This window comes from Strix aluco, chromosome 5 (assembly GCF_031877795.1).
Source record: "Strix aluco isolate bStrAlu1 chromosome 5, bStrAlu1.hap1, whole genome shotgun sequence".
Taxonomy (NCBI): domain Eukaryota; kingdom Metazoa; phylum Chordata; class Aves; order Strigiformes; family Strigidae; genus Strix; species Strix aluco.
Window position 1 is genome coordinate 56,807,066 of NC_133935.1, and position 15,716 is coordinate 56,822,781.

Genomic DNA, 15,716 nt, shown 5'->3' on the forward strand with positions numbered 1-15,716 from the left:
TATTGCAAGTGTATGGTGAAATAGCCATTGATGATATTGTTGAGAAACCGATAAATTGAATGAAATTGTAAATAAAAAGCAGAATTGCATTGCTGCTAAAGATTAAACATACATTATCAGGGTTATTAAGCACTGGAGTGTTTCAGTGCTTATTTGATTTTTACATTATGCTGAAAATTGCTAATGGTTTCCCCTTGCTGAAGTCTGCTTATTAAAATAAATAATAGAATTGTCCTTGTTAAATCTTGAAGAACATTTTTTAAAAAATCGTTCTTGTTATGTAGGTAGCTGCAAACAGTGAAGGCTATCAGCAATATATTGGACCAGGTGGCACACTGGAATGAACCAGTGCATACCAGGAGCATATGTGAGTGCAGGTCTGAGGATGAGGAGGCCATGAGTGAGGAGGCTGAGCAGCAAACAAGGGAATTGGGGCAGCAGCCCCTTCAGTTCACACACCAGTGATGTGCGGCTGGAGCAAGGAAAGAGCCTACTCATCTTGTTCCTACAGAGTTTGAGGAAGAGGCATTTGGCATGCTTATTTTTCTTTGTAAATGAATATGATTACACTTTATATACCTTACTTCTAGCACCAAACTGTCCCTCAAATGGAACATTCTGCAAGGTCTGAAAATTTGACTCACTTTTTAGGCAACAGTGAAAAAAAAAGTGGTTTTGCCTTCTTGCCTCATATAGTTAAGTGTAAAAGACTACGGGTTTATATCACAGCTGTGCCTGGGAGTGTAGTCCTTAAGCAGAAAGAGGAAGCCTTAACACAGCCTCTCCTACAACAGATTATGTTTGTATTTAATACTTGTCATTTTGAGAACAGTCTTGTAATGGAAAAAAATCAGCACTATTTGTTGACCCAGCAGCATATAAGTATTTTAATCTCTGATGAAAAATTAATGGTGCCAATGAGTAATAGGCACACAGCAGATTTTTCCTTCACCTGTCATGTGTCTTGTATTACTTCAGCCTCTTTCAACTCCCTTTACCCACTAGGCAAGGAAAGCAAAGTAAATGAACTGCCCTGTAAGTGATGGCTCAAAGACAAGACATAATCCTTCTCTATTGGGCCTAATGAGAAGGAGCTGTTAGAAGTTTTCATAAGCCTATGGATTCTATTATATATAAGGGGTTAACAAGTTCTTACTTGCCGCATAGGATAGAAGGGATTCAGTTGGGCATGGAGACTGGTAGTCATTCTCACAATGCATTAGAGAGCCCCATTCATGAGCTCCGTTTCTAAAACTTAGACTAAACCAGTTTCTTTTACTCTGTTAATCCTCTGTATAGCTATTCTGTAATCTTGCTCCTCAGGGCTTTAGCACCTTTCCACTTTCTAGCTAAATTTATTTCTGGTCGGTTTGAGCACCTTTGGTTTTATGCAAGTGTTGTCCTCAAGCTTACTATCTTTTCCTGCTTGAAGCATTTTTAAAGAGCAGCATCTACCCTCCTCCCACCCCTTGTCTTGTTAGACGAAACAAACCATGCTCTCTTAATCTTGCTTTTGGCAGCCCTTCTTTGCATCTGTTTTAGTCTGAATATCTCTTTCTCTAATAGCAGTGACCAAAACTATAATTATATTCAACTGCTGCTGCCTGTGCCTTGAGCAATAGAGTAAGTATCTTCATATCACTGCTGGAATGGACACTGACAGGAAATATCCTAAAACCAGTGATCACGCTTCAACATTTAAAAGTTTTATCTTCTTTCCTTTGGTAGTGAAAACTCCTTCGATTAAGATCTCCTGCATAGATAATTAGAAGCTAAGAGATGACCTAGAGGCTTTTTCTCTTTCTGATTTAGCATAAAGGGAGATTATTTTGTGTCTATACCTTTTCATTTTCTGATCCAGACTATTTCCTCCTGCCTTTCAAAATCAGAGCAAGGGCATTATATCCATTTTACAAAGATTTGACATTATCACTTTCTAAACTAAAGCGTGAACTTCCTGATTTTCTTCCCAGGATGCAAACCTGGCACATTTTCAAGTGGGAACACTCATCTGGGCAGACAAACCCTCTCTTCTCTCAATTCATGAGTAACCTGGAATGCAGAATGCTTATCTACTATTTTCCTGTGATTTCTTATTCTAGATTGAAAACTCTACATTGGTATCTCATTCTTTTAGTTTTAGTTCACATTTTCCTGGCCAAGGAATTCTCTGGTGATTGATACACGGCTATTTTTGTAGCTGTGACTGCTAACTCAATTTCAGTTTGTTAACTGGATAACCGCACAACATTCCCAAGGGTACTTCTTCAACGCAGCATTCTGTTAACATGATATTCTGCATTGGAGTATTCCTTCTCCCATTGTTAATTTTACATTATTCTTCAGAGGCTCTTTTTCATTCTAGCCTATTTTCTTCTCAAATCCATGCTGCACTGAAATCTTATTGTTCAAAATATTCATGATCACTCCTAGATTCACCTGTGAAGAGAATTACCATGTTCTTCAATCCACCCAAATGGTTAAAATATGCTAGTATTTGACCCAGAACTAATCCCTTTGCTCCCTATCAATAATCCCCCTTAATTTAAAATTCTTCCTTATTTAGCCAATCCTGAGTCCTCTACAGTTCTCCTTATTCCATTTTCTTGTATTAAAGTATCACGTGGGATTCCACATCCAAAGCCTCAATAGACTTCCTGAAAAGTTTTACTTTATATAAAGTGCTGTAGGAACACATCCACAATAGTTGCAAACTGCTAATATTTTTTTTGAAGTAACTAAAAACTAATTACAGATGGAGCGATAAAATGTTGCACCTGCACATTTTAAAGTGGTTTAGTGGGGACAGCAAACTCCTAATTAGTGCCTGATAGACTGTGCAGCACTTGCAACACTGACGATCAAAGACTTTAGTTTGAAAGGATTCAATACATGCATCTTGTGAATTTATACACAGTGTCCTAAATCAGTCTGAATTAATTACTCTATAGCTTAACTCAATTCTGTGTGTACTTTTAAAAGCCACACCTAAGAAAGAATTTACAGCAGTAAAGAAGAGAAAAAAGGGTGAATGAAGATAGTAGCTTCCAGCAAAAACTGTAATCAAATCCAGATCCTGCCCTGAAACTCCTCCCTCCCTCTCCTCCAGACAGCAATGTAAAAAATTAGCAATACATTTAAACTGAATCAGAATCTCGTCACAGAATGAACCTGATTTAAATACAGCCTTTTCTTCTTGCTCTTTATATGTAGCCTTGACCTCACCACTTTAAGAGCTATGATGTTTTTACATTCTCTAGGCACAAGAGTGAACTGGTGTTTCATGAGATTTACCTACTGTTGTTGCTGTTGTGTATCTTTACATACATGTGCTCTATCTCAAATATTAATATTTATGCAACTCGGAACCAGACTTCCTCTAGTACACACCAAAGATTGCAATCAAGCTTTACAGAGGTTAACGTGAAGCCCATGCACTCCTCATTCCTAGTTTGTGAGCTGAAGCTACCCACTTGGATTTTGCAGAGAGAAGGCAACCAGCTGCAAGTACCATTTTGGAAGTACCCTTCTGAAGGCAAAACGGTACTTGCCTTCACTCCTGTGAGCTGATTAAACGCATTCATGTAAATCCACTTGGAAAGGCCATATCAAGTAACATGGAGACAGCAGAGATGTCTTAGCAAGTACACTGTAACTTCTTAAATCTGGGATCTCAACAGTCAGCCAAATAGCTGCACTCTTCAGCCCAGAATATGTTTAATGTAGTCTTCTGGAAGGCAGATTAGAAAAACCAATGGCTCTAAACAAAATGACTGCTTTTTCAACAGAGCCATAGTGGAAGCTTTGCAGGCAGCTTGTAAAGAACTAGCAATAACCTGATATTTAAATAAAGCTAATTTGAGATATTCTGTACTCATTCAAAAGGTAGCTTTCCATTCTCTAATCGACTCCTAATATGTTCAATTTATCCACAGTACAGTGAGAACTTCTCACTGAAGAAAAATTCTTGCATTATGGTAAACAGAAACATTACACTTGCAAAGGCTAGCTCAATATACACACTATAACCCCACTGACTGACCATTAGTAGCTCACAGGTTTTATTTATATAAAAATTAAATGGAAATGTTATTGCTTTGTTCACCACAGGTGTTTTCTTAACTAAATACTTAACCCAAAAAGCTATGACTGGAAACTTATGAATTCAGAATAATGCCTTTGATAGCCTTATAGATGATGCCATAACTTTGTCTTTGCCAGGGGAAGTGTACTATGTATGTTGTTAATGAGACTATCCTATATTGTCCGTTTTGATTTAGGATGCTGGCAGCACACCTTAACTCTACACAAGGTGCCTTGATCAAAACAAAGTATATAAAAATGAAATGTCAACAATCTCACACCAATGGGAAAGGCTCGATCTTGTTATTCCTTTACTCAGTTCCTAGTAATTGAAATAAAGGGAAGTTGTACCAAGTACAGCTGCACAAAGATCGCAAAACTTTCTTCTTTACTATTTTTATTGCTGTATTCAAGGAACTACTTTTGGTGTTCACAGTTTAAAAAAAATAGGGGGGGGGGAGGGGAATAAACAACATATGTTCTTTTACTTATTTTTAAATTGCTATAGCTTTTCAACTTTTCTGTTTCTCCTCTTTTCCCTTCCTCACATACTGAATGACAAAGGCTTCTTTAGTCCTTATGCACCTAGAATTTGTTTGCATTGGGAACAATTTAAAAAACAAGGCTACAGCTTATGCACTAATGACACTTACTGGCTTCACTGGCAAAAACAAGCCAGAGAACTGAGGGCGCATCAGAAAAGTATGGATATCTGAGTAAAATGACACGGGTAAAAATGAAAAATATGTCAGATTAAAAGCAAGAACAGCCCAAATCAAAAGTTTTTTTGCACAATCATGGGATACTATTTAGCAATTCCTAAGATACTAAAGGATCTCAGCTGTCTTCCTCAAAGTTCCTTTCCTAAAGGCAGCCTCATAACATTTTCAATATTTTAAGACAAGTACAGAAGGTGACTATCAAAGTAAATGTTATTTTTAGTAGATAATACAATGGCAGGTGATTAGTCCCAAAAGGCAAAGTGACAAATGCACTGTTTTTTGGTGAAGCTGGACATTTTATCTACTGCATAAAACATACTTTTTTTTTTCTAGTAAACATTTTCATGTTCTGTAGCTAAGAGGTAAAAACTCACCGAGAAACCTGTCAAGTAATCTTATTAATGGGCACATGCCCACCATGTGACAGCAGCTGTGTCTAACTCAAATTTCACTCAGTCATACTGTTTTGAAGAGCTCACGCGTACCTTCCTGTTGTTGAAAACGTTTCACTGACGTACTATATTGTCATAGTTTACCACACCACCCTTCCTGACGTAAGCAGAAAGTTGCAAAGGAATGAGCAGTAAGACCGTAGTAAGCTCTAAATGTCAACTTCACAACTCTAAAGGTAATTTCAAGAGGATGCATATATGAAAGACGACAAAAGGAAATGAATAATTTATTATTTCATTTATCAACTGCTCATTTTCCTCTTGACTAGAGACACCCGAAGTTTGGCATCCAAAACCAAGGCTTCTGTAGTAAGCTTCTCACTCAGATGAACTATTTCAAGATTTTATTTCCTTTATCCTGTGACAGGAATAGCTGCTCAAGTGAAGTTCTGGGGCTTGTGATTATTTTCAAATAATAAATGAACCAAACTGAAGTTATCCCAACAAAAAGCAGCAAGTCCTAAAAATATCAGTTAATTTTGATAATTTAATATGCCATTTATAGTCATCCAAACATTTTACTCAATACCATTATGTACAAAACCCACCGAAAATAAAAAAAGAATTTAAATGTTACCTTTCAAATGTAAAAGTGCAATTAACACAGGTAAAAGTTTTGTAGGAACATTACATTTCTATTAAATTCACAGGCTACATAAGAGCCTAACAGGTATATTGCCTACACTAAAGTGAATAAGGATTTTATTTTTTGTTAATTTTGAATAAGCCTGGTAGTTGATAAAGTTTTACTGCCACCATAATTATGGTACATACATCAAAAAATGCATAGCACGTTTTTTTTTCATAATTTTCAGAGCAACAGTAAGATCTGTAAAATTCAAAAATTAACACCATAAAACACTGTATCAAGTAAGTGTGCACAAACCAGCCATCCTGAATTGCTTTCTCCAGAATTCTGATAGCTTTCCAAAGATGTTATTTACCCCAATAAACATTCTTCCTTTACAGTACTGAATGGATGTTCTAGAACAAGATTTACATTTATGATCTTTCATGCATTACATATTCACAATTTGGAAAGAAATGGAAGGCCTTCATACATATCAGCCTTTAATCTTATCCAGTCCTGAAGTCTCTGCAAAGTTGTTTTTTCTTGTATTAATATTTTTGCAGCTTTTCTCAGTTTTTCTTCATTTCGTTCTAAATAACGAATTCCATCTGTCTGCAGCTGATTGAGTTTCTCTTTACGACTCTCATCCAGAGGTATGTCTTCATTCATGAGAGGGTTAAATCTGAAATAAGTATTTGGAGGTAACAGTGCATCCAGCATGGTGTGAACTTCTGTATTGAAAACAAACGGAGGAAACAGTTATATTTACATGAGACAGACAAATAGTCCTACAGTCTCTGAACAGTGAGTGCTCTGGAGTGACACAGTACGTATAAATACATGCAGCTTTGCTGAGTACACATTTTTCCAGCATTGCAAACCTTCTAATGAAAAAGGGGTTTTGGTAAGGCAAACAATCCTGTAGCTCTGTTTACTCTGGAAAAGCTTCATCTTTTATTCTAAGACTACTTCACTGGTATGACAATTCAGAAGCCTTTGCAGCTATCCAGATTTTCAGTTACATGTACATTGCATTCCTTTACAAGTGAGAGTGCATTCTGAAGAACAGGAATGTAACTTACATATTCCCATTCAGGATACCCATGATTTGTTACACTCAGTACCAGTGGAAGTAGGTATTATGAAAATGACAACCATATATCCTTCTCTAATCTCAAAGACTGCAGTAAATAATATGTAGGCTTAAAACTTTCTTTTGTTTTCAACTAATTCATTTTTTTATATATTACTAGAGATTTTGGGTTTGAATTGAACATTAATTTAATTTAAAATGTTCAAGTTAAATTGTAACAGTTAACTAGTATGACAATAAACTGGCTATGTAATGTATTTGTATGTTCCTCTCTTTTTTTTTCTTTTTTATAACCTGTTTTCTCTCTCCTTTTAGACTCTCTTCTCTTTGTTGGCTCCCTTAAAATTCCACTTCCATGACTTCCTTCATCTTTCACTCTCTTTTATTTCCATCTTCTCTGCATTCTTTTAAACATCTTCTATTATATAAAAATTTTAAAGCTAAAAAAATATCACCGTAAGACTACAGCAAAAGATTCTTTGTAACCTGAAATCTTCTCTCTCTTGGTCCCAGAGACTCAGCTGTGTCTCTGTTCTTGCCTCACCACATCCAGTCTTTCTTGCCCTATTTAATATTCTTCCCTGTTTTCTTCATAATCTAACTTTCCATTTGCTCAAATCTACTCTCCCCTCTTTCCATTTCCTCTCCTTTGGTCTCTACAATGAACTTCCCTTTCCTCCTTTTCCCATCACATTTCTTGCCTGATTTTTGATCTGCAATAAAGCTTCTTGTTCCCTTGATAGAAAGCGGACAGCACTTCTCTCCCTCCCACAGTTCCCACTCCTTTTCCATGACTCTGCAAAAACCAAAGGTGTCCCAAAATCTGGCTTCTTCTTACTAATGACAGTCAGTTGACAGAGATCATGCAGCAAGGAATCTAGACTGTAAGAGTATTTCTTGTTCCCTAGCTTTTTACAGTATCAATTTCCTTTGTAAAGGGGGGGAAGCATCTGCATATCAGTATTTCCCATTTATAAAAACAAAAAAGATGTAAACTGCTAGTGATAAGAGTTCCAGTGTACTCCTCTCCTAGGAACAGAGTTTATTTTTGAAAACACATGCTTGGCTCCTCCCGCAGCAATGGAAGTCATGACCACTGGCAGGTACAGTCTAGCCCTTGGAAAAGCACATGTATAAAAGCATATATAGAAAAGAACAGAACTAAAATACTTTTCCTGAAGCTGTTGAAAACCAAACAATGTTCTATAACTATTAAGCATTTCTGTTTATGGGAAAAACAAACCAAATAAGAAAATATCATTTGTCTATTTAAATTAATTCCTGAATATGCCTTTATCCTGAAGCACGAGTAAAAACATATTGCTTTGCATAAATCCTGTTGGATTATCATTGTCATTCTGACAAATTTTAAGGTATCTTTTATGCTTAGTATACCTTTGTCATCAACCTCATGTTAACAGTTGAGAACTCAAACGAAAAGAGCTTAGCAATAACACAGTGAAGATAAAGATTCATGGAGATAGGGCTAAGAAACACATTCATATTATCGTCTCCAGAATACCTGTAATACTGGTACTAAAACACCAACTATACATAATGAGTTACAAAAAGGCATGTTTCAAGTAGTTTCAATGGGGTGAGAAGGGGAAAGACAAAAGGTTGCAGATTGCTCTTTGAATCAGAACTATAATTCTAAGAAACTTAAAAAACCTGAAAACAGTCACAATACAAATGTATCTTAAGTCACCAACCTTCTGTATCAGTTGCACTGCTGATAACATTTGTGAGTTTGGCTTTCAAACTGGTGTATGTGACACTGGTCTTTCCCTCGCTTTCGTATCGACCAGTGCCCAGTGATACCAGACACTGCAATGGAACATTTGGCCAAAGACACTTGCACTCATGAACTGCCAGTGCAGAAGGATTATTTAGAAGCAGACCCCCATCCTGTAAATTAAATAAAAACGTTAGTACTATACCTAGCATATGGCAACTAAAGTAGCATAGCACTAATACACAAAATCAATTAAATCGAACAAGCATTGATTTCCATCTCTTGTGCAACTGTTCTGTTTGTGCTCTACAGCAGCTGCGTAGCTAGGCTTCCTGGGCTTATGGCCACTGTCAGAGGAGCACCTGGCTCTGTGGCCAGTTCTGCTGTTGTGAGTACTGTATAGAAGAGGTAGGATGAAACAGCAGCCCTCACTAGAATATCTGAAGAAGTTATGACTTCATCTGAAGATTTTTTAGGCAAGACAGATACACGTACTGACAATTTCTTAAACAGTCAAAAAGACTGCATCTCAGAATGTTTATTACTGGTATTACAAAGATATATTCTGTAACAAAATCCAAATCACTACCCGCAGATTCAAAAAAAAAAAAAAAAAAAAAATCACAAGAGCTAAGCTTGGCCAAAGCTACTTTATAAGCACAGTCATTACACAGGATGCTATAGCCTGGATTTAAGACTTGGAAAATCACAGAATCACTGAGGTTGGAAGGGGCCTATTGAGCTCATCTGGTCCACTCCCCCTGCTCAAGGAGGGTCAGATGAAGCACACTGCCCAAGGCCATGTCCAGTCCAGCTTTGAGCATCTCCACAAATGGAGACTCCAAAACCTCTCTGGGCAACCTGTTCCAGTGTTTGACCACCGTCACAGTGAAAAATTTTCTTGCGTTCCGATGGAATTTCATGTGTTCTCATTTGTGCCATTGTCTTTTGTTCTGTCAGTGGGCACTACTGGGAAGAGTGCAGTTCCTTCATCTTCATTCCCTCCCATCCTTAATTTGTACACATCTGTAAGATCTCCCTGAGCCTTCTATAGGCTGAACAGTCCCAGGTCTCTCAGTCTCTCCTCATATAAGAGATAATCAAGTCCCTTAAGCATGTTTGTGGCCTTGCACTGGACTCACCCCAGTATGCTCATGTCTCTCTTGTACTGGGGAACTGGACACAGTACTCCAAATGCAGCCTCAGCAGTGCAGAGAGGAAGGATCATCTTCCTTAACCTGCTAGCAACACTGTTCTTAATGCAGCCCAGGATGCTGTTGGCCTTTTTTGCCACAAGGGTGCATTGCTGGCTCATGTTCAGCTTGCTGTCCACCAGGACCCCAACATCCTTCTCCACCAAGCAGCTTTACAACCAGCCAGCCAGTCCCCAGTGTGGGTTGGTGCATGAGGTTATTCCTACCCAGATGCAGGACTCTGCCTTTCCCCTTGCAATTCTCGAGCCTGCTGAGGTCCCTCTGCGTGGTGGCCCAAACATGTTGTGTACCAGCCACTCCTCCCAGGTTTGTACCATCTGAAAACTTCCTGCAGGTGCCCTCTGTCCCATCATTCAGATCATTAATGAAGACGTTAAATAGTACTGGCCCCAGTAGTGACTTGCTTCCAAGTGGACTTTGTGATACCGATCCCAACCAACCCTCTGGGCCTGGCCATTCAGCTACTTTGCAATCCACCTCACTGTCTACTTATCTAACCCACACTTGTCTCTGATGTTACGGGAGATAAGTGTTAAAGGCTTTACTAAAGTTCAGGTAAACAACATCCACTGCTTTCTGCTTGTCCACCAAGCTAAGTCGACTCATTGCAGAAGGGTACCAGGTTAGTCAATCATGAGTTTCCATTTATAAATCCATGCTGAATTCTTGTCTTTCATGACTTTGGAAATCCTTTCCAGGAAGATCTCCTCCATCACCTCCCAAGGGATTGGGCTTTTGCTAGCAACGTGTCAAAAGCGTAGGTGATGAGGCTGGGATAAAATACTTTAGGACTAGTAAGAAACAGTATGACTAGCAGTCTGAGAAGCATTCAGACAATGAGATTTTGATTCAGCAAATCTCGAAAAGGATGTTCAGCACTTCTTGGAAGCAAAATGATCTTCACTCCAACTAAGAAATAGGTTACTTTGGACTCTGAATTCAAGAGGACTTTCTATATTGGGAACCCATTTTAAAAAGCAGTTATAAAGGCAAAACTTAAGCTGAAAACATTATCAACAGCAGAAATGAAGATCTTTATAGCCATTCAAATCCATTAAAAAAACTCCATGTAAAATATAAAAGAAACACAATATTGACTACAATAAGCATTATGCAAAAGCTCCCTATATCCCAAAGCTTCCTGGACTCCCTATATCCCATACCTGACCACCACATTACAAGAACAATAAAAATACCCCAACTCCACTCAGGAATAGATTAGAATAAAAAAATGTTTCAGAGTTGATAAACATTTTACAGAAACTCCTTTTAACTACAGCTGTGCTAGATAAGTAAAAACAGGATTACTGAGCTGAGTTTGTTTTATTTATTTTTTCATTAAGCTTTCATTTCAACCTACAAAAAGCTCTTTGAACTCCTTCTGGATACTGTCCACTTTGCTTAAAACACTGCTAAAATGAATGGTCTCTTTAGTGTCTATTATCCTTTGCTTATGTTTAAATTCACTTCTACACAGAAAAATAAATACAAGGTTGTCTTTGTCCTTGATATAATTTCCCATGAATCTTAATCTAAAAATCTTAATAGTTATCTTTGTGGTGTTTACTTTTTTCTTTAAATCCTACATTAAAAACATGTTTACCAAAAAATTTCCACTGATCTTGTCAATTTAATTAAACACAATTGCTTCACCATGGGAAAATTAACAAAAGTTAGGAGGTATATAATACTAGAATACTACAATATTTTTGTAATATTGAGAAATAAAATATCAAAGGAAGGGAAAGTACACATATCAAATGGGTACTGTGATGATAACTAACATTTAAATATGGAAATCATTGCACAAAACTTATCTGGTTTAGGTTTACTGAAATGACAGTAAATATCCACTCCTAATAATTTTCAATTTAGACACCTGTAACAAAACTTCTAGAATTTATATAGATACATGTAATTTTTGGAAAGTTAGAAGTAGGACTCAGTAAGGAAGGCAACTGATTTTCTTCTTCCCCTCCAAACAGATTATGGTTAATAATGACAACATCCTCATCAATATTGTGCTTCAAATCCTCTTACTCTGTTAAACAAAGATGTTCATCATATTGCTCTTTTGCTTACAACGATCAACTACTGAAACAGTAAATAATGTTATTAGTTAAATCGGACTATTAAGGATTCAATGAAGGAAATACTGAAATAATTTATATAATTCTGCAGCTCCAGAAACCCTAGAGCTAATTACATCAAAGGCTGAAATTTTTGTAGAAAAATATTTCACAAGTTTTAAAATTAGTTGCAATGATTTCACATGTATTTGAATTCTAAGAAAACTGTAAACAACAAAGACTTTTCCAGTTCTAAGATTAAAAAATAGAAACTAACCTTTCTGATTCTGAGTAATTCCTCTATCAGCTTTTGACACCCAATTAGAAAGCACTGAAAAACTGGAATACGTACAGTAAAGAACCACTAAGATGGTTTGTGAGCTGAAGCACATAACATATGAGAAGAGATGCAGGGAACTGGGTTTGCTTAACCTGGAAAAAGAGAAAGCCATGGAGGAATCTAATCACAGTCTTCCACTACCTAAAGGGGGAGAAGACACAGCCAGACTCTTTCAAAAAGTGCAGAATAAGAGCCAGAGAAGCTATGGAATCTCCATCCTTTGTTATTTTCAAAATTCAGCTGGGCAAGGCCTTGAGCAACCTGACCTAACTTTGAGGTTTATCCTGCTTTGAACAAGAGGCTGGACCAGATCACCTCCTGAGGTCCTGTCCTCCTCCAATTTTCCTAAGGTTCTACTCTTTTTAAAGAAATACGATATGAATCATGGGTGCATGTTATTTTAGTTGTAAAATGAAATTACATTTTAAAAGCCATTCTTATTAGAAATTGAACTTTGTCGGTCCAGTCTAAGTCTCGTGGAAAATGCAAACATGCATGTTCCATACGCAACTCACCTTGGATTCTGTAACTGAAAGTGTAACTTACAGGAACTCTTCAAATGACTGGACTACTTACCAACATCCACAAAATGTGCAATTGTCCCAAGTTCTGACTCTGGACAAACAACCAGAGTAGACCCCTCATTCTCTCTGTTCTCCCGTTCTTAGATTGTCTGGCCTTCCCTATGTTTCACCATTTCTTCTCGTTTAGCTATTTCTCAATCCAATTACAAACTCTCTTTTTCACTTCCCAAACATACATGAGTCAGGCCTTCCCTTCTGCACTTTTCTGTGCTGCTACGGTCAGTGCACTGGCAAGTACTAGATGTTTCTTCATATGCTGAACTTTGCAAAACCACTCCACACTTGAGTCAACTTAATTTGCTGGCAGTACACCAAACACAAAGTGCCACAGTAGGAATGTTAATGCAACTAAGTGCCAAAAAAGGGTATACAACTTTCCTAATGTCATCATACAGGTAGAAGGCGGCTTTTTAAAAATTTTGAATAAAAATAATGGAAGTAATCAAATAAATTAATCTTAAAATGGGCCTTAATACATATAAAACCAAGCTTGTTAGTGATAGCAAAGCAGTGAACTTAAGGACTGGACATTACTTTCAGTCTTTTGCCAAAGGCTTTCCAAATGGTAAACACTCAATTGTTGTGTTTTATTTAATATTTTATCAGCTAATTCTCAAGTGAATGAAATTTTTAGGGCTTGCTGGTTGTTAGCCAGAAGTCTAAAGCTGTAGCTAGTATTTTCTATAGATTTTTTTTTTTGACAGTTGCAAAGTAGCAGGGAAGGCTCCTTCATGATTTGACTACCAGATCATAAATTATTTAAAGCAGGAAAAATGCACCTTTTGTAAGCATATGCTCCAATGAAAACTCTCTGGTGAAGACACCCTGCTTGCCCAGTTTAGGGATAAAGAAAGGCCTGGTTAAATATTATCACACAGATGAGGGCAAATTCTACAATAAGAAGGAAAATAGATCAGGACGTCTCAAAGGGGAGCCTGGTAGCACACAACACTCTGAAAATCTTGTGCCTTCAATAATTATGGTGAATATGCATAAAGTCAGCACTCACATATTTAAGTCAATACTTTGAAAACAATTACTTAAGATATTAAAATATAAAAACAGTTTGAATCATACTTTTAACATGGGCAGTTGTTTCTAACGAGTTCAGAATACTCTGTACATTCATAGGCTACCATTGCATTTTGTAATTTTGTCAGACTCAAGTTGTACCTTGTAAACATTCTGTGTAACATCCTCTGGGCTGCACAGTTGCACTTGAATGATGCTAAACTTTGCGAAGAAAATAATCTAGCACTGAATGAACGATATATAACCTAAGAAAGCCAAGTGTGATATTTGGAAGCTGGGTTTGTTGGCTCCATAGTAACCACTTCACCTCACTGCCTATGCCGACATGCTTTGCATTTTAGTTCACTTTTTACAGACTTGCTCTGTTGTTTACTTTATTCTCTTTGTGGAAAAAGTGGAGACTGAATTAGCACAAAGCTATAACAAGACAGGCTAAGATTCTGAATGGACTTTTGAAAAGTATTTTTTAAATTCTATGTTTAAAGTCAACATAACTATAATAAATATGCAGATCAAGGATAAGGCTTATTGCTTCAAATGACGAGTTTGAAGAGTTGCTGCACTATAACAAGGGGTTGCTACTTATAAAAATTAAAATAACTACTCTAAAAACATTTACTCTAGTTTCCCTAAGTAAAAGGGGTATGCCTTGCTGAATCATTCTGTAAAATCAGCTCAGTACATTTACCTAAGTAGCAGCAAATGTCCTCAGAGTAGAAGACAAGAATGAGAAACATGAGCATTCTTCTATTACCTGTAAGATCTATTCATACAGATAACTTCAAGGTTCACATCCCAACCTAGTCCTCTCATTGGACTGGGCACCCAGGGCCATTATGAGAATGTTAGTGTATTCACATACAAGGCTTTAAGGCTTGCTCAGTCAAGCATCACTGGGCTACCAAATTACAGTTTTTAATATATGCTTTGTGAAAAAGGAACCTATGCATTCAGATTTAACTGTACAATAAACTGGCCCCTATAGTGTTCAGCACAAAAATACTCCCCTTAATACAAAGGTTACATGATTATCTTGTTCTGTTAAATGTATACAAAATGTTTGAAATCTACATTAATTATGGCTCTCTCGTGAGTAATCAGTCAGTCTGGTTACACTACTACTGAGGATGAAACTGCTGAAGAGGAGCTCCCAGCAAGTACAGGAAATTTTTATCTCCCTGCACAAACTTTTGACCCCATAAAGTATATAATGTTTTAGTAACATGAAACAGCACAGAAATAGAATTGTTCCCTCTTTATCTTGGTGACAAGCAATGGATGGTGGTGCCAATATTTCTAACAACTCTCCATCTAAAATGTACAGTGCCCTAGAAAAATTTGGTTAGATTCATTCTCATGGTGGGTCTGATCCACTTTTCTGCATGAGAGATTAGTGAGAAAAGATCTTTTATTAAATGAGATAGTTTTCTGTAAAGCATACAATGACCTATGGTTATCTCTTTACACAAATATTTCATGCAATTCATTTAGAAAGATTCACCCTTGCTTCATAATTATGCTAATAAGGACGCTATTGGGTCAACTACATACAATTTATAACATATTGTGCGCTGGGCTGATTCCCAACTGAGGCTTAATTGGTGACAGATATTAAGGAAATCCTCTATACATCAAATCTCTAACAATTTCAGAATGAACCAATTCCATTACTTAAGAAAAGGCAGAGATGCTCCTTTAAATCCCTGAAATAAAAAACTCGTGCTCATTACTTTGTAACACTATCCCAAAACTAGGATTTCTCTTCAGACACTAGAAAAACAAACACTCTAGAACTGTGACAAGTAACTGCTTAAGTGTGCA

The 15,716-nt window shown here is 37.0% G+C and overlaps 1 protein-coding gene across 12 annotated transcripts in view; it reads right to left on the reverse strand.

Moving 5' to 3' along the window:
• Positions 1–5,456: 5,456 nt before the first annotated feature.
• Positions 5,457–15,716, reverse strand: part of PNPLA8 (patatin like domain 8, phospholipase A2) — a 41,173-nt gene continuing 30,913 nt past the window's right edge. For 10 of the 12 annotated variants that reach the window (XM_074827489.1, XM_074827498.1, XM_074827499.1 and 7 more), the window contains 2 exons: positions 8,634–8,829; positions 5,457–6,559 (listed from right to left, as the gene is read on the reverse strand). In XM_074827489.1, the coding sequence (XP_074683590.1) occupies positions 6,285–6,559; positions 8,634–8,829 (471 nt within the window). In that variant the 3' untranslated portion in view covers positions 5,457–6,284. Of the gene's footprint in view, positions 6,560–8,633; positions 8,830–12,216; positions 12,372–15,716 lie in introns of those variants that run through there. The other 2 variants (XR_012623611.1, XM_074827497.1) reach the window with 2 other exon arrangements.